This window comes from Delphinus delphis, chromosome 20, assembly GCF_949987515.2.
Source record: "Delphinus delphis chromosome 20, mDelDel1.2, whole genome shotgun sequence".
NCBI classification, from domain to species: domain Eukaryota; kingdom Metazoa; phylum Chordata; class Mammalia; order Artiodactyla; family Delphinidae; genus Delphinus; species Delphinus delphis.
In genome coordinates, this window is record NC_082702.1 from 30,923,709 (window position 1) to 30,947,536 (window position 23,828).

General features: G+C 60.5%; 1 protein-coding gene across 4 annotated transcripts in view; it reads right to left on the reverse strand.

Annotated features, from left to right (window-relative positions):
- Positions 1-370: 370 nt before the first annotated feature.
- Positions 371-23,828, reverse strand: part of GNAO1 (G protein subunit alpha o1) — a 167,082-nt gene continuing 143,624 nt past the window's right edge. For 2 of the 4 annotated variants that reach the window (XM_059999616.1, XM_059999617.1), the window contains 5 exons: positions 20,710-20,838; positions 18,681-18,810; positions 4,875-5,028; positions 1,542-1,757; positions 371-509 (listed from right to left, as the gene is read on the reverse strand). In XM_059999616.1, the coding sequence (XP_059855599.1) occupies positions 1,570-1,757; positions 4,875-5,028; positions 18,681-18,810; positions 20,710-20,838 (601 nt within the window). In that variant the 3' untranslated portion in view covers positions 371-509; positions 1,542-1,569. Of the gene's footprint in view, positions 510-1,541; positions 1,758-4,874; positions 5,029-5,830; positions 12,463-12,701; positions 12,788-14,632; positions 14,787-18,680; positions 18,811-20,709; positions 20,839-23,828 lie in introns of those variants that run through there. The other 2 variants (XM_059999615.1, XM_059999618.1) reach the window with 2 other exon arrangements.

Sequence of the window (23,828 nt, forward strand, 5' to 3'; positions counted from 1 at the left end):
TGGCCCGTGAGAGCTGTGCTTTTTCTATGCAAACCTGGAGTGAGCGTGTGGTTGGAGTGGCTCGGGCCTGGGCGGGGGGAGGGCTGTGGACGGTGAGGCCGCGTCTGGAAAGCGTGGCCTGAGCACACTCCTGGGAACCGGCGCCCCGGGTGCGGACAGGCGGCACCTCTGCAGGTAGGATGGGGTGGGCATGGGTGCAGCTGTGGGTGTTTATTTCAGAAAGAAAAAAAGATGGATGAGATGCTGAGTTTTCCTTTATCCTTTTCTTTTTTTTTTTTTTTTAAGCTACAAAGCACATGGGAAATGTTCTTCTTTTCCTTTCAAATTCTAGATGTAAAGACTCAACTAAAACCGGATTCTACAGCATTCTACAGAAATACACAGCCGTCAGTCACTCTGGGTTGTAGGTTAGACAGGGGCTTGATACAGAAAGGCTGTGTGTCTTACAAAGGCCAAAAGGTCATGCTACCAGGAGATCAACGTCAACAGCAAAGAGTCCGTGAAGCAGTCTGTAGAGAGAGAGATAAGGGGTCCAGTCTGACCATTTTCCTTGATTTAAAACACCAACCACCCAACCAACCAACCAACCCTCCAACATGTTTAATAATGTTGAGGTGAGGCAAGATGGGGCAGCATCGCAGGGGGATCAGGAATCCAGGGGAAGTCTAGCCTGGGCCTCCTGGGAGGCCTCACCCCTCAGGACCCTGACCCAGCCAGGTCTGCAGATCTGCCCTCCCCTCAGCCACTCCTGCCCGTTCTCACTCCCCTTCTCTTGCCAGCCCTCTTGGAGGGGGAGCCCTTTTGGAGGGAGGAGCAGCTTCAGCTCTGCAGGTGACCTTGTGCTTTGCACGGCCCGCCCCCTCAGCTGCTTGCAGAAAGCAGCCAGAGTCTCCCTTTTCTCTGACTCTTGCCTTGTTAACATGAATAAAGAAAACTCAGGAGACAGAGAGTGGATTGGGCAGAGCAGTGACTCTTCTAAATTCTTGAAGTTAACCACCTCTACCACCCAAAAGAGAAGCATCCTTAATTTTTCTGTCGGGAGTATAGGGCAGGGAGACATTTGGGATGCTGGCCATTTTTTAAAGGGTTTTGGAATTCGCACAAGAGCAGGACAGAACTGACAGCACACAGCCTCAGCGTGTGGATGCAGAGGAAAAGGCTGGACTAAGGCCAGGCCTTTCCTTGCCCTCTCCCTGCTCACAGAAATGGGTCTCAGAGTGTAAAATCATGTGGCTGTTCTTAAAAGGATGGACTCCCAAATCAGGACTGCCATCGTGACGTACGTGTGTGTGTGTGTGTGTGTGTGTGTGTGTAAGTGCATGCTCAGGTGCTGTCCCAGGAAAACCTTAATGATCAATGGAATGTTGGTCAGTTCTGTCTGAAGCTCCTTCTAGTACAAACTAAAAAAAAACTTAATATATATTTGTCTGTCTATATATAAGGTTTGTTATGCCTTTTTGAAGTTAATTTACCAACTTGTATTTGTTTGTTAGTGGAGTGTGTATGTGTGCAAGCTTTTCTGTGAATGCTGGAATCATTACCAAATAGGTTGCTATACAGGACAAGAGGTCAGTACAAGCCGCAGCCCCGGAGGTTGTTGGCAATGATGATGTCAGTGACGGCGTCGAATACCACCTGGATATTATTCGTGTCTGTGGCACAAGTCATGTGACAATAAATTTCTTTGTTGGGTGAGCGGTTTTTGCTTTCAAATTGTGCTTGGATGTAGGCGGCGGCATCTTCATAGGTGTTGGGGCCTGTAACGAAACAGAGCAGAAGAGTTGGGGGGAGGCCCTGGTGAGAGGCGGGTGGGTGGGCTGGAGATGTGGGCCGTGACCTTCTCCAGGAGGCTGCCTGGGGCCCTTCTCCAAGGTGGAGTCGCATCTTACACTGGAAACCACATGCAGCTGAGCACTGGCCTGGCTTCTGACTTGCCCAGGTCTTTCCTTCTGTGTTCACACAGGGTCCCCCCAGGAGCCCTGGGCGGACAGCAGCCACAGGCTGTCCGTTTTGCTTTCTAGATGAGCACACTGACTGAGGCTGCTGGCCAGTCCGCCATTCACAACACTCACCCCTGGTCTAAACCGGTCCTACTGCTTCTGATGCATGAGTTCCCTGCGGGGTGGTGGCCGCGGGGGGGGGGGGGGGGGGGCTACTTCTACACTCCTTCCTGGATGCTTCCTCTTAATGAGAAGGGCTGGGACTGTCTCTAAGCCGTCCCCGTTCTTGGGTGAGTGGCCAGGACAGGGGGCATTGGGAACCTCCAGGTGGGCCGTTTAAGGGGCTGGCAGTGTTGTAATGCCAACTGGAGCCCCGCTGCCCCCCCCGCAATTCCTTGAGTGTTCCCTTGATCCTGGCCGGGGTCTGGTGGGGGTATCTGTGCATGATGTAAGGACAGTTTGCCCACCAGCTGTAACCCAAACCCTGTGGCTCTGTCCTGTAGTTTTCAATTATCATAAAACGTGGACCAACAGAGAACTGCCTAAAAGCCCATCCAAGTTAGGCTGCCCCATTTTCTGCAGTGCCCCTGGGAGCTGGCCAATATGGAAATGACACGGTCTTATGCTGAGGGGGTGGGCCATGCCCCCTCCCGGCCTGCGCCATCCTCCAGCCATCCTCCAGCCATCCTCCAACGGCTGGGTGTGAGCCACAGTGGGGCTGGGGCTTGGGTGCCGGAAGGCGTCCGCAGCCAGATAAGTGTGCGGGGTCAGGGCTACTGGGTGGGTGGGGACAGGGCGGAGAGCAGCTCTGACAGCCCACGGGGCAGAGCCTCCTCCATGCCACCATTGGCTGGCCACCAACACGGTGAAGCCATCAAGTTAGTGGCAGCTCGCAGACTAGACACAACCCCACAGTGGACTCCATCAAGGAGCTTCTTGCCCAGAGGGTGCTAAGACGGCACCAACGGAGGTGAAAAGCGCCCAGGAGTAACTCGGGACGTCCAGTTCCCGCCTTCTCAGCGTCTGCTCAGTCCGCGCCCTTACACGGCCTGGCGGTCCTGCAGAGCTCCCCGTGGACGTCCAGACAGCCACCTGCACGCCCCAGCCCCTCCAGCCTGTTCTGTCCCCACAAGCCTAGGTACCCCCAGGGGCCACCTCACTGGTGACCATTTGTCATCCAGCGTGTTCTCTGAACTCAAACTGGATCCCTCTGGAGGCCCTGAAGAATGCAAATGTTTCCCAATCTCAGACCAACTTTCCCTGGGTGCATCCGGCGCGCCATACAACACGACAGTGAGACTGACCGCTCCTTGGGCCACATCCCAAATCGGGCTCCAGTGAGGCCAGGTCCCTGGGGACAAGGAAGAGCCCTAGGCTCAGGCCGGCCCCCTGAGGTGGCACTGGCCTGAGGGCCTGCTGGAGCTTGCAGACTTCCGAGCCCCATCCGGTCACCGCAACTTTATCTAAAGACCCGAATTGGTCCTGAAGGGCCTCTGCTGAGGCTGGGAGAGATGGCTGCCAAGGGGGCTAACGCCCGGCTCCACCCACAGGCAGGGCCCTCCCTGGCCTGTCCTGTGCCTGCATGGACTCGCTCCACCCCACCCGCAGAGGGCGCCTCCTCCACGGCCAATCCCCCTTGCTTGGTTTCCATCCTCTGGATGGTACGAGGGCAGTGATGGCACCTATGGTGCAGACCTGGCACCAGGCACCATTCTCTCCGTTCATTCCCCCACCTCCAGCCCTGCAAGCAGTGGGCATCATTATCTGCTGTCGTGCCCGGATGACAAACAAGGCACAGGCGATTAACTTGTCCCAAGTTGCAGAGTCTGGGTCCAGAAGCTGCTTTAGCCTGCCTGTCTGCCTGTCTGCCCGCCTGCCTGCACCATGCTCCTAACGCCTGTCAGCCCCGAGAGCCTGCCCTGTCTCCCTCTCTGCACCCTGGGGAGGGCAGGAAGCTGGCAGATTCACACAGTGGAGACAGGCTGCGCTCAGAACAAGCCAATGCGCCCTCCACACCCAAGGGTGAGGGCAGACTCCCCCCCTCCCCAGGAGTGGAGGAGGGCGGAGGGGCCAGCATCCATCTCTTCTGGAATCTGGCTGGGTTTGGGGACCCATGTCACCCTGGGAGCTGAGCCTAAGCCCTGATCTTTCACTGGGGCTGTCAGGGAGTGGGTTCCAGACTGAGCCCACCTGTGACACATTCTCTACCGCCACGCCCCAGGGGCCTCTAGAAGCTTCCCAGTCCCCAGAGCGACAAAGGCTGGGCTCCGGCCTCCCGTCAGCGCTGCCCTAGCCTTCAGCAGCAGCCCAGAGCCGGGCCACCCTACACAGCCAGCCTCCATCCGCTGCCAGAGACAGCTTCCCATGGGGGCGGGGGGGCACACTCCCCTGGAGCCAGAAGGAGAGGAAAAGCCCTGGAGAAGGCAGAAAAGAGGCAAGCGGAGATGGAGAAGGCCTGCAGAAAGTAGGGGTGGTTTGGGGGAAAAGCGCAGGGGCGGAGAAGAGCAGGGAAAGAGCAGGCGGGATGGGGGTGGAGGTGGGGAGAGCAGGCCCCATGCCGTGGGGCGGGGGAACTGCTCTGCTGGCACGAGCAGGGCTACCGAAGCAGGAGCAGAGAAAGCGGGCGGGGCTGAGGCAGCCCAGGCAGGGGTTGAGGCGGGGGAGACCAGGGAGGCAGGGGACCAGGACGGAAGAAGAGGGGGAAGCTGTGCGCCTGTCCTGCCTCCTGATCCTGCCACGTCTCTCCGGAGTCGCCTGCTCACAACCCACACGCGTCACGAGGGTCCATTCCCCACCACGCCCAGGGCAGTGCCCTGGGAGGGGCCAGACCTGGTCACTCCCTCGCCTCTTCCTCTACCCTCTGCCAGCTGCCTGCAGGGGTACCCGTGCCCGCAGGGGAGACACAGGTCCCTGGCAGGTCCACGCGACACCTACCTGTGTACTCAGGAAAGCAGATGGTCAGAGGTGACTTCTTGATCTTCTCACCAAAGAGATCTTTCTTGTTGAGGAAGAGAATGATGGAGGTATCGATGAAGAACTTGTTGTTACAGATGGAGTCGAAGAGCATGAGAGACTCGTGCATGCGGTTCTGCAGCCCCAGGCGGGGAGGGAGAGAGCCAGACAGCGAGAGGGACAGACACGGAGACAGGGAAAGAGAAGATGGAAGTTAGGCTTGAGAGGGAGGAAGTGGTCTACTCGGCAGCTCAGGCAGGGCTCCCGGGCCCCCACGGCTCCTCAGCTCCTCGGAAGGCTGACAGAACGTTCTCGCACAGCATGGAGCTTCGCATCTCCAGCATTCAGAGCAACCAACACCCCTGTCTCAGGGCTGGTGGCAGAGACTGGACTGGGAGCCAACCCGGGCTCCCTGAGTGAGGCTGAGGACGAGCTCTCCAGTCTGCAGTCTCCAGCCACGGGAAGGTCTCCGTGCGTGTTGGCGGGGGGTGGGGGTTGCTGGATGGGAGCCTGAGAGCCGGGCTTTGGCCCTTCCTGTCCAGACCTGTCCTGTTGGGCCTAACCTGTGGGTTGGGGTGTACTCTGGGAGTGGTGAGGGCCTCTAGGCCCCTCCTGTGGTCTGAGGGGAAGTCACGCCAGGCTCCTGCAGGAGTGCCTGGGGCTCTGGCCATACCCCCTCGGGCTGGGTCAAACTCAACCACGACTGGTCACGCGAGGAGCTTTAAGCACCGCAGATGTGGAGAACTGCTTTGCGCACAGGAGTTCATTTAGCAAATGAGTGAACACAATGGGCACTCCAAATCAAGCAGGATCCCAGGGGACAGCCCTCTGTCCGGGGCAAGGACGGACTTATCCTACTGTGGGATGCCAGGCACATGAACTTGGGCAGTCTGTTCCTTGGCAGTTTGTTCTCTGTGTACAAACCCATTTCTGCACAGGAAGGTGGCTCCCTCGTGATATAGCTCTCTGGGGGAAGGGAGAGCTGTTCATTTCCCCCAAGAACCCTGTCCTAACCCTGGAAACTTGTCCGCCCCAAACCTAGCTCCATGGGTCTGCAGGTCAAGTTCAGGAGTAATTCCAGGCTACACGCTCCCTCTGAAGTAAGAAGACTGAAGCAAATCATAGGAGAGAGCAGAGCAGTGGTGTGGGCATCACTGGGCGTTCATCACTGAGATGGACGAGCAAGCAGTGGCGCTGAGTAAACTGCTTCCCGACATCTCCCTCCAGCTGAGTGGGAGCGGGAAGCAGATGAAGCGACCACCACCCATCACCAAGCCCCGCTCTGCCAGCTCTTCCCCTGCCTTGTGTCATTTAACCTCATCGATCCTTAGGAGGCAATGAGAGGTGACAAGGCTGGGATGAGGAAGAGCAGAGACCTGCACCCGGCTCTGGGCCAGACCAGAGCTTCTGCAATGCAATGGGTTGGTTTCTCCAGCCAGAGTGAGGAGCCTGTGGGCTTTAGAATAAATGATCAGAGAGTCATGGCCAGCTCCGCGTGCCTTCCATCATCTTTTCCATGACTGGTGACCTGGAAAGGGTATTGGTGCAAACCCTTGTCCTTATGGTCAAGACCGGTTGGTGGAGGGGGCAGTCTAGGTTCTCAGCTGCCTCTCGGGAGCCCCTAGACAACCGCACGGATTTACGACGCCCCCTGGGATCTGTAGTAAATAAATGGCATCGTCCTCTCACTCTGCCGCACATATTCAGCAAACTCCTATGATCTTATTACCCTCCTAGCCTCAACCAGTCAATTTCATTCTCAGTCCCCGCAATTTCTACTGGTCAGTCACTGCATAGTCACGCTCAGGGAGGCATGAGACACTTCCGCCCGGTGCCGTCTCAATGGAGGCTGTTCAGAAAAGGGCAGGCGGAGGTTTCCTGGGAGGCCAGGTGAATCCACGCGCAGGGGGGTGGGGGCTGGGAGCGCCCAGGGTCCCCGAGCCACCAGGGAGCAGAGGAGAGCCAACGATTCGATAGGAAAAGCCTCACCAACACACGACACCACCTTGTCCTATCGCTGCTCAACCAACGGCTGGAAGGCCTCAACCAGAGGCAAGATCCCAACTCACTGCCCAACTATCTCGACTTGATTTAGACGTTGGGGGACACGGTGGGGACATATGCCCAGGGCACTCCCAGGACCAGAAGGGGCCACTAGGGAGACCCAAGCTGAGAGTGCGGACTGTGCCCATTTGGCATGTGGGCTGAGCTGAAGGTCTGGAGGCCGCCAAGCTTAGGTCCGAAGGAAAAATCCAGGCCAGCTGCCTGGGCTCCAGAGTTCCACTCGGCTAAGGCTCGGCCCCTCCACGCCCCAGGGCTGCAGAGCGGGCACTCTTCCCACCAATACCAGCTGGATCTGTGTGCAAGGCCCTCCGTGGGGCAGCTACAGGGCTATAGGAACGACCGGCACAGTCTCCTGCTCTCCGAGAGCTCACAGTCTAGTTGGGGAGAGAAAATGCACACACGTGAAAAAGTCCCGGTTCCGAGCAAGCGAGCGAGCGGCACAGAGCAGGGGCGGGGCCGGGGAGGCAGCGACGCTCCCCAGTCAGACCTGGTCCGGTCGGGAGGGCATTGGAGTGAGCCTGGAAGGAGGGGCTGAGCCTGGAGATGCAGGAAGGGCAGTGGGGAGGGGAGCCGCTGCAGGGAGGGGAGGCGCCGGCACCGAGAACCCCTCCACACCCCACAGGCCTCACCGCCATCCCTCCAAACACACTGGAACCCATCACCAAGGAGCCAAGAGCCCAGCTTGTCCATCCAAGCTTCCCCGGAGAACACGGATGCAAGAACACATTCACAAGAGGAGTTGTCAGCATGTGAGAAAAGAGAAGGGAGCCAGGGGCCACAGCCAGGCGACAGCACCCACCCCTGCTGTCGTCACCACCCTGTCTCTCCCAGTCTCCAGCAGAGCGTGGCCAGCGGCCTGGCTGCCACCACTGGAGCAGGGGCGTGGCCGGCACCAAGCACAAGGGATGGGACAGACCAGCCTCTGCCCTCACGACAATCCCGGTCACCTGGAATCCTGCCCCAGCAGGCTGTGCCCCTCTGCCAGGTGGCCCACAGTCCGGCCCCAGGACACGTGTCGTGCGGGGGGCGCCGGTGGAAGCAACTTGGGCACTGACGCAACACACCACACTCGTGCTAGGAAAAGCTGGCACATTTTATTAATGGTGGGTGACTAATAAATACATTACGGCAGCCGATAAATTATTACAATGACTAGAGATTAAACTGACGAGTCACTCTTCTTACAAAATTACAGTTAATATGGGGCGGGTGGCGCTGGGGTCGGGAAGTGGGACCACGGCATCTAAGAGGGGTTTGCTAAGAAAGGAGAGGCGCGCCCAAGCCCACCTCTGCCGGGGACGGGGAGGGGAGGAGGCACAGGGCACAGAGGACGCAGGGACTAAGACAGAGGGGACCAGGAGGTGAAGGGCCTGGCTGCTCAGGGAGGCCACGGGGACGGGGCGGGGTGGGGGGCAGGGGAGGAAAGGATGGGCCACAGGAGGGATGGTGCCTCCGACGGGCGGTGGGTTCACGCTGGTGCCCTGGGCACCCTGGGCCTGGATGGGCCTCCCTTCTGTCTCTGCCCTGAGCAGGCCCTCCCTTGACGGGGGCCTTCATCTGGTTGGGGGTGCAGCGTGTCTGAAGCCCCCAAGGGAAGGCCCCACTTGGCTCCTGGGAAAGAGGGCTGAGGACTCACCTCGCTGGGGGCGGGCGGTGGGGGGCAGCAGCTCACACCCGGGCCCTGATCCTGGTCTGGATGCTGTGTCCTGTCTCACTGCTCTGGGCTGTTGGACCCTCTGCTCTGTAGGCTTGTGGATTGACAAGGGGCGCTGTCTGGAGGGTGCTGGCCTTTGGCACCCAAGACTGAATCTCTGATGGCCACGGAGCCAGAGCCTCAAGCCTCAGTTCCTGAGAACTGCCAGGTTGTGCCTGAAGGCTTCCGGAAGGCTCGGGGAGGCCAGAGGCCACCCGAAGAGGCCTTGTGCACCAGACTTCTCAAAAAGGGGGCCGGGCAGGACACTACCTGGTCTGGAGGGAAGAGGCTGAGGCCCGGATTGCGGTGGATTTACTCACCAAGAGGGCTGAAGAGTGTACTAGGTCAGGCCAAGGGAAGGGGGAAGGAGCCGGGAATGATGCAGGCCAGAGAGGAGAACCTGCAGAATCAGCCAGTGGGGCAGAGACTGTCACAGGGTTAGGTGGAAGCGGTGGGATATTCTTTCCCCTTGCAGGACTCTCCCTGGCAGAGGTGAGCTAGGTGAGCCAACTCCTGGGTGTTCCGTGTTGGGGATTTAAGGACCCTGGTCATGGGGGCTCTGGGTAGGGAGGGCAGTCGTGGAGGACAGGGGTGCCTCCAGGTCCCATCAGTGGGGCGGAACTGGACTCGGGGGAGAGGCTGGGAGGAGAGCTGCCTCCTGGCACCATATCTGGTGCTGGCCTTCTGCCCGGGCTGAGCCCACCGCCCCATGGTAGGAGCATGTGCCCATGGGTCCTCAGGTTCTGCTGGGACCAGAGAGGAGAAAAAGGGCCAGGGAACCAGGCATCTAGAGCTCCAGGCAAGGGGGCCATAGAACCAGAATGTCAGAACTGTTGGTGCGCTGTCTGCTCAGGGCTGGAGCAGACCCTGCACCTTCCTCAGGCCAGAGTCCACAGGCTCCACAGAGCCCTTCCTTGGGCCTCGGGCACTGCCCCCTCCAGGCAGGCCAGAGAGCCTTGGGGGCCTCTCTCAGTTCTTGGTGGGAAGGCTAAGACCTGGCTCTTGTGAGGGCAACTGGTGCAGGGCACAGAACCTGCCCACAGGCATCTAGACGGCAGGCATAAGTTTCACGGGTCTGGTAAAGGCGCCCCTCCTAGAGATCAGTTTCCCTTTGCCCTGATAAACTAGAGGCATGCAGAGAGTCGAAGCATGGCCTCTTTGGGGCACACACGGGGCCACTGTGGATAAGAGAATCACCCACGTCTGGTCACTCATAACATCTCCCCCACACCCACACCCACGACGGAGCCAAAACTCATCTGTCCCTTCAGTCGTTCCTCCCCATGGTGGAGCCACCTGTGACGACGTGGATGGGAGACGCAGAGGACAGGGAAGGAATTTCACCCTGGATACCTGCTCCTTGGGGGCTTTGACTAGACAGCCAAGGCCCCCCTGGGCAGGCCAGGGTCAGAGGGCAAGAGTAGCATAAGCAGCTGAGCAGGGCAGAGCATCTGAGAGCGAAAAGGCACCCCAGGGCACGGAGGGGCAGGAAGGCTCCAAGCACCCCACTCCCCAGCCTCCTAACATGGCAGATGGGGTGGGCTACGGCCCGGGGCCCTCCGCCTGGCTGCTGCCCTGGGCCTGGAGAGCAGGTGACTCCCACCTCTAAGACAATGGCCTTAGAGGTGAGGCTTGGCCAGTATACCCTTCTTAGCAGTTGCTTTTGAGTCTGGGTCACAGAGCAGCGTTAGGGGCACAGCTGCCCACACCCAGGGTGGTGCTGCCAGGAAGTAACTGCTACGCCTTCAGTGTCGGGCAACATGGCCCGACTGGCCCTGGCTGCCAGTGCGGGACACTGCGGCTGTCGGTCCAGGGGCCTGTCCTCTGCCACAACCCAGCACCCTGTACGAGGCGCAGCACACAACGAGGCAAGCAAAACCGAAATGGAGCTGGGCTGCCTGCTGTCTCCCATGAGGCCAGGGGCAGTAGCAAGACAGCCAGGCAGGGATGGGGCTCACCCCAGCAGCGCCCACCCCTGCAGGCGTCTGGCACTAGGGAAGGTGCCCTGGGTCTCCCGTGCACTACCCAGAGCTCCGGGTCTGTTGGAAGCGAGAAGCCCAGAGCTCCTGGCTGCGGGGCAGTCAGCGGCTGCGCTGGGAGGGCAGGGGTCCTGCCTGGCCCGGGACTGAGCAGAGCCCAGAGTGGGTGCTGGAGGAGCAGAGGGCTTGAGGAGGGAGCCAGAGGCCCCTCAGGGGCGGCCCCTCTCCTCCTGTGGGCACATCTGGCTCCCCAGGCAAAGCCGCCATCCAAGCACGCAGGGTCTGCCTGGGGTGTTGACTGGTGGCATCCGCCAACAGGAGGCGCCCAGGAGAGAGAGAAAGAGGTGTGTTCATTGTCCAAGGTCAGCCAGGGCCTGGGGTCACCAGGAGGAGTCACCCCACCCTTTTCTCCTCAGGGATCTCTACAGCAAAGCCCCTCCAAGGGGTCTCAAGTCTCTCTGTCCGGGGAGGGGGCTGGGGCTGTGTGTGTGCGCGTGAGCCAGGCTGTGCCCCTCACAGCACACACAGTATGATGGGCCCATACGTCTGCCCTCCTCTGCCCCCGGGGGCTGGCGGGACCCCAAGGGCTGTGGACAAACTCTCCGATTTCTTCACCAAGACAGAAGGAAGCTGGGACACCGGCTACAGGGGCCGTGCCCACACCTCCCCTGGGCCTGCTCAACTACAGAACCTCCAGTCCCCAGGCCCCCTGCTGCCCCAGCTGGTTTGTGTTGGATTCGCTGTGAATTTGCAAAGAAAAAGCACATCTGCTCACACTCCAGCCCAAGCCCCGGGTGACTGGGGTGACTGACGGGAGAAGCAGATAAGCCACCCTGGGGCCTACAAAGACCGGGTGGGAGGCCCCCATCCCAGTCAACGCAAGAGCCACTTCCTCCGGCCTCCCCTCCCCCACCGTCTCTTCCCCACCTCGTCCAGGCACCGCAGGACTCAACCCCGCTGACCATCTACCACGTGCCTTTGCAAGAAGTCGGTCTCAGAAGCATTTCCAGGCCTGTGAGGAGTCGGGGTGGGGGTTCCCCAGCAGGGCACTGGGGAGCCCCAGAGGTGTGAAGGGAGGGAGGCCCAGAGAAGGAAGGACTGGCGTCCAGGACTGAGGTCCAGGGGGAGGAGGAGGGAGGCACTGCCGAGGCCTGAGCCCCCGGACCCACACGCGGTTGGTGGCCTGGTCCCACCCTGGCCTTTGGTGACAGAGCTGCCCTCTACCAGAGGGACCCCAAGAAAAGCTGAGCAGCGGCTCCCACTGCCCCCGCTCCGGCCAGCACGCCGCCCCACCACCTGCACAGCTTCGAAGACAGGAGGGGACCCTGGGACCTCAAGCCCGAACCACTGCATGCAGAGCGCGCCCATTCTGGCCCGGACGGCGGCGTGGGCCCCGTACACCTCTCTCCCAGGGAGACACCCAGCGATGGCGCGGAGGCCAGCGGGCCGTCTGTCTCGGCAGGTGTGGGCACTCGGCGCCCCCGCCAACCCCGTTACCACGTGTTCTGGTGTCTGGGGCAGGGGAGGCCGTGGAGGGCGCCTCCTCTTCCCCACTCAGTGCCATCTGCTGGTGCTCCCTTGTCCAGGGCAGGGGTGGGGCGGCAGGCTGGGCAGGGTGGTGGGCAGCTGGGTGGCGAGGCCAGGGCTCAGTAGAGGCCACAGCCCCGAAGGTTTTTGGCGATGATGACGTCCGTCACGGCGTCAAAGACAAACTGGATGTTGTTGGTGTCAGTGGCACAGGTGATGTGGGTGTAGATTTCCTTGTGGGCCGACTTGTTCTTGCTCTCGTACTGCGCCTGGATATGAGCCACGGCTTCCGTGAAGGTGTTGGGGCCTGCGGGAGAGACCAGGTCGGGAGCTGGTGAGGCGAGGCCCCCACCTGGGTGCCGGTCAGGCCACGGGCTGGGGAGCGGACACCAAGGGCCTCTCAGTGACAACCCTGCAGGAGAAACCTGACGACAGCTCAGCTCAATCAACAGTGGGTCATGAAACCAAGTCCATGGTCCACATCCAGTTTAAAACCAATGATGGAAACAAGAGATCAAACCTCACCAGGCCTCACCTGTGCTAAGGGTGAACACTGTTTCATGGAACTCCTGTTTCTTTTCACAGATGCATGTACGGGCTCCTGATGCAAACATTCTCTCTTCCTGCGGGTCCTGCCCAAAGAAATCTGAACCAGCCCTCACACAGGTGCAGAAGTCTGCGCCAGCCCCTGCGGGCTGTCCTCTCCTGGCTGTGACTCCTCGGAGTGGGCAGGGACACCACCTCCCTTGACTGTTGCTGGGCAAGGTGGGTGGAAACTGCCGCACCTGGGAGCCGCCCTGGCCTCCTTCCTCTCATCGCCCCGCCCTCCTTCCTTCCCCCTTCCTCCTTCTCACGTTCACCCTCCAGGGATTAAGAACTGTCTGGCTTGCTGACTTGCTGCCTTCTTTGCTGCCACATCACTCTGTCCCTGGTGAGTCCAGGGAGAGGCGCTTCCAGGAGAGCAGATGCCGTTTAGGGAGGAACAGAACAGGACTCCTGGCTTTGCCCTGAAGCCTCCACTGGCTCCAGGAACCCCGGCCCAGGCCCAGGTCCAGGCAGGGCTGTCACAACCCACTGAGGGAGCGGGGGGGCGGGCTGGACTTCGGAGCCACAGCAGGACGGACCCAGCCCCTCGGCACATGGGCACAGGCCACCGGGCCTGGCCTTGAGGGTCTACCTAAATCTGGGCCGGAGGTGAGGGAGAGGGTCCCTGGGACCTCGTCAGCACCAAACGGCCTTGGTGACTGACTCACCTTGCTTCTTTCTGCTGCACCAGGGGCCACAGCCCAGGTCACCTAGGGTGGGATCCACAGACCCCCCAATTCAGATACGACTAAAAGGAGGCTGATGGCGTGTGTGAGGGGTGCTGAGCCCGGCCCACCTCTGGCTGCATGCTGCTGGGGCCTGACCCACGGGGCAGGCAGCCTGATCTCGAGGAAGGGGAGACAGAGTGAGCTGTGCTGCTTGTCCGGCTCCAAGCCACGGCCCCCACGTCCACTCTCGGGGAGCTGGGGTTCAGCCCGGAGGCTTACCTAGCAGGCTCACCTTGTTGGGACCCTGTCTACCCTTGGCTCTCCAGGCCGGGGGGCTGGTCAGGCTGGGGATGCCCGCTTTTGCTTCCATTCGCCTCTCTGACCAGTCTCTGGCCATCCTGAAGAGCCAGTGAGCCCGTGGGCTATTCCAGGCACCCTGCTGCACCATGAGGGCCCTGGCCAGGCTGCCCACCCACCCACAGTCAGGTAAACCCATGGCAACATGAACAGAGGTGGCCTCCGGCACCCTCAGCACCCTCCGCAGGACGGCCCTGGTCTCTGCTGCTCGCGAAGCTCTCTCATGTTCAACAGGCCATTTGAATAGGGGTGCCGTCACGATACTTTTTAGCATCACAGTCATAAGAGCAATAGCGAATGTTTAGTGAGCACTTACTATGCAACAACTGCCATGCTAAGCCCTCCATGCTTCTTAGCTCACTTTGTCCTCTGGCAACTCTGGGAGGGAGGGTGGATAATCACAGTGATTGTTCCCATCTCACAGACACAGAAACGGAGGCTCCGAGAGGTTATGTAACCTGCTGTGAGTGGCAGAGTGGGGGCACGAACCTTGGGCTGTCTGACTCGAAGCCCCGACCTTCAACCCCATCATCATCTTGGTATTGCCATTTTACTGATAAGCTCTATTTACAGATGACCAAGCTGATGTCCAGAGGTTGCCGAGATCACACAGCTCGTAAGTGGCAGAGCTGGGATTCCAGCCCTGCCTCCCCTGACCAGGATGCCCCAGTTGGCTGCCCCACCCCCTCGCAACAGCATGTTGTGGGGAAGGGAGGGGACCCGCCTTCGGTTTTGTGTTGGATTCTCCAGGGCAGAATCTGGTGTGTCCGCAGAGCATGGTGAGGGGGAATGAGCTCCCTCAGGAGCTGGTGTGGCCCGAGCGGCTGCGTGGCCCCCGCGGTCCCCGTGGGGAGTGGCAGTCTCTACCTGTGTACTCAGGAAAGCAGATGGTGAGCGGGGACTTCTTGATCTTCTCTTCGAATATGTCCTTCTTGTTAAGAAACAGGATGATGGATGTGTCCGTGAACCACTTGTTGTTGCAGATGCTGTCGAAGAGCTTCAGCGATTCGTGCATGCGGTTCTGCAACAGAGTGGAGAGGCAAGTGAGGGCTGGCGGTGCCCGGGGCCCTGACCCACCGCGGCCAGTGACAAAGCGGGACAAGCGAAGGGAAGGTCCACCAACACGGCTGAATGCACCACCAGGGACGGAGACAGGAGGATCCACAAGGACAAGGACATGGTCCCTGCTGCATTCCACACGCAGGTGGGGGGGCGGGTGGAGCAGGGCACAGGGTGGGGAACGCCACCCCCCCACTGAAGAGGGCTGACCCGGGCCAGGGCAGTGGGGTCACCAGAGGGACTCTAGCCCATGGAGAGGACATGCACCATGCACGCGGGGGCAGGGGCCACGCCACCATCCACACGTCCACACGGGACCTCGGGCATGCAGATTTCTCTACTGGGGTCTCATTTGGTTTCGCCAGCAGGGGTGGGAGGGTGCACGCATTCAGTTGGGAAACATTAACCGAGGACCAAGAGATCCTCAAATTAATCCAGAGTTGGAAGCAGACACCAGGGGGACAGCGTCGGGGGAGTGATCTTGCTGTGGCCTTGGTGTGGTTGGAGACTGGGTGGGTTAGCTGGGCCGTGGGGCGGCTCTGGATGAGCTGCTTTTGAGGCTGGTTTCCTGGTAGAGGGGCCAGAAGAACCCCAAGATGAAAGCCAGCAAAACAGACGAAAACAGAGAGGAAGATAAAAACCCAGCAGAAAACATGAGAGAAAGAAAGAGAAAAAAAAAGCAAAAAACAAAATTGGTTCAACCGGTCTCGGGCCAGGAAGTCGAAGCCGGTCCCTCCGGAGGCCCCTGTGCAGGCTCTGGAGGCCACGGCCACCCTGGGGCTGTGGACTGCGTGGCTGGAGATGGAAGGCGAGGGTGGGGAAGACCAGCCTAAGCCCAGTGGCTGGTGAGGAGTGTGGACGCGGGAGTGGGGGGCAGGCTTCACAGCAAAGTCACCCGGCGGTGCCCTGAGAACCTGCTGCTTTCAACTCTTAGCTGATGGTGTCAACTGGAAGGAGGCGCTTCATACCTGCCCGACTTGGAGCGTCTCAGAATCTGCTCATGGTTTTGGCCTTGGTTTGGCAAGTTAAGGCCCTGCAGGTGGCGGTGACGGCACTGGCGCTGAGAAGTTGTGGCAGGTGAGGCCCGGGGCCGCTGGGGTCTGGGCCACAGTGGGCAGGGTGGCCGGCCGGTGGGCGGGCAGCCACTAGCCCCAGGGGTCCTGGCTGAGCTCCAGGAGCCTCCAGACACCTTTCTCTCAGGCAGTCCCAATTTTTACCCCAGGCTTGGGAGGGAGGAGCAGGGCCGACCGGAGAGGAAGGTGGAGGACCAAGGACTGGTCAGCAGGGTGGAGCTCTTGCCTCGCGGGGGCAGAGCGTCCTCGTCCCATAGCTTGTCCTTGAGCCGTGTGCCTGGACAGAGCCATCCCACAGCTGCCGCCTGCTGAGTGGAGAGTCCTGAGGGCAGGCACTCTTGCAGCTCCGAGCCTGCTGGTCCTCACAGCCGCCCAGAGGCTGCTCTGCCACGGGCTCCATTTTACAGAGGAGCAGGTGGAGCAGCTGCCACACTCACCGGCGGGAGGGGGCGGGGCTAGACCGCGGGCCACATCCGCCCAGACCCCCAGCTGCCCAACGCTGCCACCTGGCCCTGGACACACAGGCGTTTTGCTCAGCTCTACGGCGCTGTTCTTGCTGTCACCGTGGCAATGAGCTGCCTTTGTGGGCTCTTGTTAAGTGGTAAAGCCAACTCCCGTGCCCTGGAGGGGCTGCTGGTCTTTCCTGGGTGGACAGAGCCCCAGGAAGAGCCTGCTCCTGGCTGTGGCCCCACGTGCTGTTGCTTCCCCAAGGTCCTCTGCTCCAGCCCTTGTGAAGAAGGGCGGGGAAATGGGGGAGAAGGAGGGAGGTGGGAGAGAGACAGTAAAGGCAGGAAGGCGAGAAGGAAGGTGCCCCAGGACAGGCCCTGCTCCGGAGCGAGGGCTGCCTGGGCGAGCAGACCAGAGAGGCCATCCGAGGGTGAGGCTTGGCACCTGCCCGTGTTTACTGGAGACCCGAGGGCCATGGAGCTTGGGACCCCGTGGCTGCCAGACCCGCCCAGACGTCCCTCTGCTCTGCCTTGTGCTCCAGAGGTGAGTGCGAGCCCCCTGCCCCAGGGCTGATGGGCCTGGGACTTGGGATTGAGCTGAGCGGGTCCCCAGGGAGAGGCCTGGGGCCCTCGACACCCCAGTGCTTCAGTTTGTTTGAAACCCACGGCAGGATCAGCTCTTTGCTCACTGCACCAGCCCTGCTTCCCACTCCCAGGCGCTGCAGGAAGAAAAGATGAGCCACCTGGATCTCAGACCACGTGAGTGGCCAAGTGGACTGTGAACAGTGGGTCCAAAAGCAGAGTCAACAACGGACCAGTGAGAGACGTGCTGGGGCAGTCCCTGCACGCGGGTGCCTTGTGGGGGCAGCAGGAGCCGACCTTTGGGGCTTTGGGGTGGTCAGTGGGTCCAGGTCTGGTGATCTTAGACGCCACAGCCAGCTGAGGCCACTGAGAATGATTACGGCGTTACCAGAAGGAACTGCACAGCTGGGGCCCCAGAGACTCGCCCTGGAACAAGGCAGGGCTTGGGGGGCTTTGCTGATGCCTAACTCAGGAGTGTACCTGGGACTGAAGGAGAAAGGGCAAGAGGCACAAGCCAGCACGTGGCGCGAGTCCGGATCACCCACCCGGCCAGCGGCCCTGGCCCCAATCTTCCCACGGCCTCATTGTTGCATAAGTCCCGCAGGATGGCGGCTCCTCCTCCCCACAGCACTGCACCCCAAAGCTCAGCAGATGTTCGCAGCAGTCCCAAGGGACCAGCAGGCAGGACTGATGAGGAGACAGACCCAGAGAGAAGACAGGCCTTGCTCAAGGCCCACCGTGATGAGCCCAGCCCCAAACCCTCAGTGCCAGGGCTCTGTGCCTGCTTCACACAGCAGGAGCTAATGATCGCCAAAGGTGTGACCCCACAGCCCAGGAGCCCTACCGCGGCAGGCGCTTGTCTCCGGAGAACCCGTGGTGTGCCGGGCCAGTGCTCGGCTTTCCCTGCAGGCTCTGCAGCAGGCCCACCTCTCCACGGGCAGCTCAGTGGGCCCCCAGCTCAGCACAATCCCCAGTGATAACACGACCACCCGCTCGGCGCTGCTGTGCCAGAAACGGTTCCAAGTACTTCTCGCGGATTCTCACTCCATTGCCAACGCCCCACCAGGCAGGTACTACGGTTACACCCCTTAGACAGCAGACAGTAACCGAGGCAGAGAGGGTGTTGCCTGAATTCCGCAGCAAACCAGGCCCAGGCCCAGCCCAGGCCCAGAGAAAGGCCACGCCCTCTCCAGGTGAGGGCCCCCCTCTGAAGCCAGCCTGGCAGTTCTCTGAGGCCCCAGACTGAAGACGCATTGACGGGAGGCGGGAACCTGGTCTGGCGTCCTCCAGGGGAGCGGCCCGCGCCACCGCTGTCACTCGTCTACATGCCACGTCCCGTTGCCCTTCCGGCTACCAGCCCCGTCCACTGCTCAGGGAGGGCCGTGAGGGCTAAGAACTGCTATTTCTGTCTTACGTACATTCTTGCTCGACTGCACCCAGATTTCGTTTAGGATTTGCTTAATTTGGTTCTGGCCTGACGGCCTCTGTGACTCTGCTGAATTCATTAAAGAGGCACGTACTGCCCGAGACCCAGAGTCCGCAGAGACGTTTGTCACCAGTCTGCATGCAGCCTCTGAGCAGGGCGGCCTGTGGCTGCCTTTGCTGCATTGGCATCACGAGGCGTTTACCCCGCAACGAAGTCAGAAGAGGGAGCCCGGACATGGCCTGGCCGACAACGGAACCCCCGGCCACCGCAGCCAGCCCCACCTGAGAGCTGCCTTGGTCCATGAGGCCAGGCGGCCCAGGGCCACTCACCGTGGTCTCGTCTTCGTGGAGCACCTGGTCATAGCCGCTAAGCGCGACGCAGAAGATGATGGCCGTGACGTCCTCGAAGCAGTGAATCCACTTCTTGCGTTCAGATCGTTGGCCCCCGACGTCGAACAGCCTGCAGGGGAGACAGGGAAGCTGGACGTGGTGGGTGGTGGGGCCCCGGCCGCTGTGCGGACACTGGTCAAGCAGGCGGCGGGGTGGAGGGGGCTGTACACGCAACGAGCCTCCCAAGGAGCCTCACTCCGGGTGCTCAGGGCTGACTGCCGCGTCCCTGGGGCAGGGTGGCCGTCACTGCTTCTGCCCCATGACTGGGCTGTGCTCCCACAGAGACTCGAAGACCTGCCCTTGCATCTCAGGACTTTTACTAACGCCTTTGCAAGGTTCCCGAGAAACACCTCTGCGAGGTCCTCTCAGGGTAACACGCACATCCTGTCCCTGGCTTTCTGAGCGTGTCTGTTCACGTCTGTGGGCTGTGAAAACTCCAGAGCAGCCCAGGAGGGAAGGAGGGAGGCAGGGATCGTCACCTGCTACATGGAGGGACAGTGAGGCACCAAGGGGTTAAGTGCCCAGGGTCCCGGCAGGAGTTGGTGTGGTAGAGGTGGGGTGAGACCCAGGTCTGTCTGCAGACAAAGCCTCTGCTCTGTGCCTCCCCTCCCTCTCCCCCTCTCAGACACCATCCCCCAGGGGGCAGGAGGGCTGTGGGGGTTGACTGTGGCAGGTGCGGCTTGGTTCCTGGAAGGAAGAGGTCAACCTCACACCTAACGCCCTGAATGAAGGTCCACTGCCTCCTAGGCCTGGGAGGTCTGCTGGCACACAGCTGCCGGGGTGGGCTGGGCCCTGACCTCCCGACAGAGGAGAGTAACCGCAGGCAGAGCCCAGAGTGGGCCTGGAACAAGGACACAGGCCTTGTACTCGTCCCATCACCACCTCCCTTGGATCCTGCTTCCCCATCTGAAATGCTGGGCACAGGCTGATGGTCTCTGCGGCCCCTCCATAGCGCTTATGCTCAGACTCTGCAGGCCGGGCAGCCCCGAGCCCAGCCCCGCACCCTCTGCCCCCGAGGGCTGAGGGGGGAGAGACTGGAGGGAGTAGGGGGCAAGAGGCACCTTGTGGGGCCTCTGTGCCCATCACTGTGCTCCCCAGGTTCAGGGGAGGCCTAGGGGTCCGTGTGCCCAGTGAGGCTTGTGCGGCCCTGCGGAGATAGAGACAGAACTTCAACGCCCTCTGTCTCAGTGAGAGCGGGCAGGGGCTGGGCCGTGGGCTGGCCAGCGGTCCTGGAGTCCAGCCCTCCCAGGGTGGGCAGGGGGCCAAGAAGCGGCCTTACACAGGCCACTCCTCCTGTTCTACCTGACACCTGGAAACCACACATGGAGGCAGGGAGGGGCAGGACGGCGGCTCCCAGGCCTCAGTGCCTGGAGGCTGCCCCAGGTGGCGCCACAGCCCTCCAGCAGGGCCTGTTCTGAGGCGCTCAGGCCCCTGGACTTGAGCTGTGTTCTGTGCTTGGGGACCGCCTTACTCCTCCCAGGCCTCGGTTTCCCCAAGAGTACCCGGAGAGGGTGGGTCAGCTGATCTCCAAACCCTCTCCAGCTCTGAGATGACATGGGTCCTGGGGTTGCACACATGTCACTTGGGTTCACCCACCTTATTCCCCACCCCTCTCACAAGGTGGCCTCCAAGGGGCCACCTAGGTGATCCCCCTCCTCCTCCTCCTCCTCCTCCGAAATCACCCAGGGACAGGACTCCCCTCCCTTGTCCGCTTAAATCTTCCCTGTTCCTCAGAGCCCCACTCTAGGACCCCTCTTCCAGGAAGCCTCCCCGCTCACCCCAGCCCCCGAACTTGGTGCAAGAGAGGTACACAGATAGGCCCCTTCTCGTATCTAACTGCCTGTCCCAACTCGAACGCTCCCCGAGGCAGGGCGACATCTGGGTGCTCCAGACGAGGCAAGGCCGAGAGGCAGGCTTTGCCCATCTCTTGGCACCCTCGCCAGGGCTCGGGAGCCTCCCTGGGCCTCACCTGAAGTGGAGGTTCTTGAATGTGAAGTGGGTTTCTACGATGCCAGTGGTTTTGACCCTGGTTCGGAGGATGTCCTGCTCGGTGGGCTGGTAGTCGGCAGCCCCGATCCGATCCAGGCTGTCCAGGTAGCTGGGGATGGCAACACACAGGGGACCATAGACCAGGTACTGGGCACCGCCCTCCCCGAGAGCCAGTCCTGACTGGGGCTGTGGAATGATGGCTCCACGCCGTCCAGGGCCAGGTGTTGGCGGGGGGGGCAGCTGAGAAAGAGAAGCTCACGTCCCCGCCGCACACGCTCAGAGCCTCTGGCTCAGACCGACGGCTACGCACACGGCTCCAGGCACACTCAGACAAGGCCAAATCTTTAAATGAGACTAACGTGTTTATAATAGTGTTTGTCGTTTCTTCATCTTAAAATAATAATAGGCAACAGTTAGGTTCTAGTCTTTATACGCATCATCATGTTTCATCCTTAATTTCCTGAGTTAGATGTACTATTTCACAGATTAGAAAACTGAGGTTTTCTAATGAAGGTGAGTGCCTCACCCAGCTGTGAGCCAGGCATTGGGATTCCACCACTTAACGGTTCCCTATGGTGCTTCCCAGAGGCCCTCTGAACCTCCGCCTGCCTCTTCCATGTTCCTTAGGGTTTATCAAGGGGGCCATCGTATCGTCCCATATGGTGCTCCTGGGAGGCTCAGAGGTCACACAGCCAGGCAGGGGTGGGGCCTTGCTGGGACCCAGGTCTTTGGCCTCAGAGCCCCTCCCACACCAACACTTGCTCTGTAGACAGACCAGGCCTCTGCACTTCGCCCGCCCAGGCCACGCACTGGGAAGGGCTTTAGGGGTCGGTATGGGCTAGGTTTGAACCCCAAGCCAGGTTGGGATCCAGGAAACCAGAAAGGGGGGAGCTCGGTCAGGCTGGCAGGAAGATTCAAGGACCCAAAGGGCCAGCCGGGCTACCCATCCCTGTGTGGGGAGAGCCCCACACACAGCCCACGGGAAGCGGCCCTGAGGGCCTGAGTCATGGCATGACGTGGGGTCCCAGGCTGCGCGTGGAGGGGCTGTGCTTTATTGGCACCTGCCCTGGGACCCTCTGGGGGGCTGACTCCCCAGCTTGTGGATGTCCACAGGGCTGGGAAGGGTAGACGCCTTCACCGAGGAGGGTGTCCCTTGGTAAACCAATAACCCAGGCTGCCTCAAATCCTTGTGAGAGTTCTCCCTAAGGAAATAAAGCCGACGGTGTGTTCCCAGGCTCAGGGAAGGCAAGCTTGAAGCCACACTCTTAGAAAGAGGACACTGCTGGGACGCGAGCGCAGGTCTGCCTGACTCCAAGGCCCGTGCTCTTAAACTGGCCTGCAGGCCTGCTCTCCCCTGTGGAAGGAGAGAGGCAGAGGCAGCAGAGCAGACCTGAAAGCTCTGGCTGCTGCAGAGCCTCCTCTCCAGGCCTGTGGGCATCTGGGCAGTCTCTGATCTCAGCCTGGAGGGCCCCTTCCCGCCCTTCCCAATCCTCCCAATCCCTCTGTGCATGCCCCTCCCCACGCTCCCACTGCCTCTGCTTAGAAGCTGTGTTGGTTTCAAATCGAGCCTCCTCCTGTCGTCTCCAGCTGGAGACCAGGGCTGGGAGCCTCTGGTCTTGGCCCCCATCCCAGCTGGGGAACCTCCTTTAGACAGACAACCTGGCCCTCTGTCTCTCGGTGCTGGCTGAGCCTCACGCAGGGAGGAGGCCATGGCGGGGGTAGGGTGAGCACAGTGGACCGTGCACCTGCTGTGTGTACTGTCTGCCGACTGTCCTGGGTTCCCCGGAGCCTGTGTTCCTGTGTGTGTGTGTGTTCCTGGGGGTGGGGGTGTGTGTGTGTGTGTGAGGTAAATAACAGATGAGTAAGCTGTGCAACATGTCAGGAGGTGATAAGTGCCAGGAGGAAAGAATCAGGCTACCAGTAAGTGGGGAGGCTGGCTGGGGGCGGCGATTTGATATCAGGTGACTGGGGAAGGCTTGTCGAGCAGGATGACATTCGAGTGCAGACTGAGGAGGTGAGGGGATGAGCCTCTCATGCCGCAGCAGCAGGACCAGAGGGCACAGAGGCCACGACCTCAGTGGAGGAGGAGCCCAGGCTGCAGGCGCTGGACGGGAGGTGGTGGGGAGGCTGAACACGGGGCAGGCGCAGGTAGCGGCGAGACTGGAGGGGTGATGGAGGTGAGGGGGACACAGCACGTAGGCCCCTGAGGTCACTGTAAGGACTTGGAATTTCACTCTGGAAGGCTCTGACCAGAAGAGCGTTGGAGTGATGGCTCTGCGGCTTAAGGAGAGCAGATGGGGAGGGGGGCAGGAAGACCCGAGAGGAGGGAAGGAGAGGACGCTTTGCCAGCCAGCGCTGACCTTTAGTGGGGACCTCAGTCTGGGAAAAAATAATCCTACCAAACCACAGAACTACGTCTTACAGCTCCTGCTGGGATGTGCTCAGGTTTCTGGGTTTCTAGGACCTGTCTCAGAGCCATCATTCAGAAGGGAAAGGGGAGGGCCAGCCGTGTTCACCCGCCCCCGGCTCATGACACAGAGAGACCCGGGTGCCCTGTCTCCCCGAGAGCCCTGGAGCCTCACCAGTAACATGAGAGGACGGGCCAGCTCCCCAGGGCTGGAAGGGGACATGTGGTGACTGAGGCTCTGGGCCTTGGAGAGACACTCACACAGTCTAGGATGTGACTGGTGCCCCCCGGAACTGTGCCAGGCGACAGCCCTACTGGGCCTCTCCTTTCTGTCACAACAAATCTACGTTGAACTGTTTCACATTTTGGGCCTCATCTCTTGTCAGAAGACGAGATTTAGCAGCTGAAACTACAACAGCAAAGCAACCCTAGACCAGAAAGTGTTTAAGGTCCTTCCGAACCTGACTGCCTGTGGGTCCCGCCCTTGCCCGCCTCGGAGTCCCGTCCCAGAGACGACAGAGAGAGGAGGGTGGGTCTCCTCAGCTTAGCTGGGGGGGAGTTGACAAGTACTGACTCAAGTCCTTCATTTCAAGTTATAAAGGTAACCACCAGAAGAACTAAAAATAATCCTGTAAAACTAGCAAAAAACTGGTGGTGGAAGTGGGGAACAGCAAAGGAAGGTCTGACTCCCT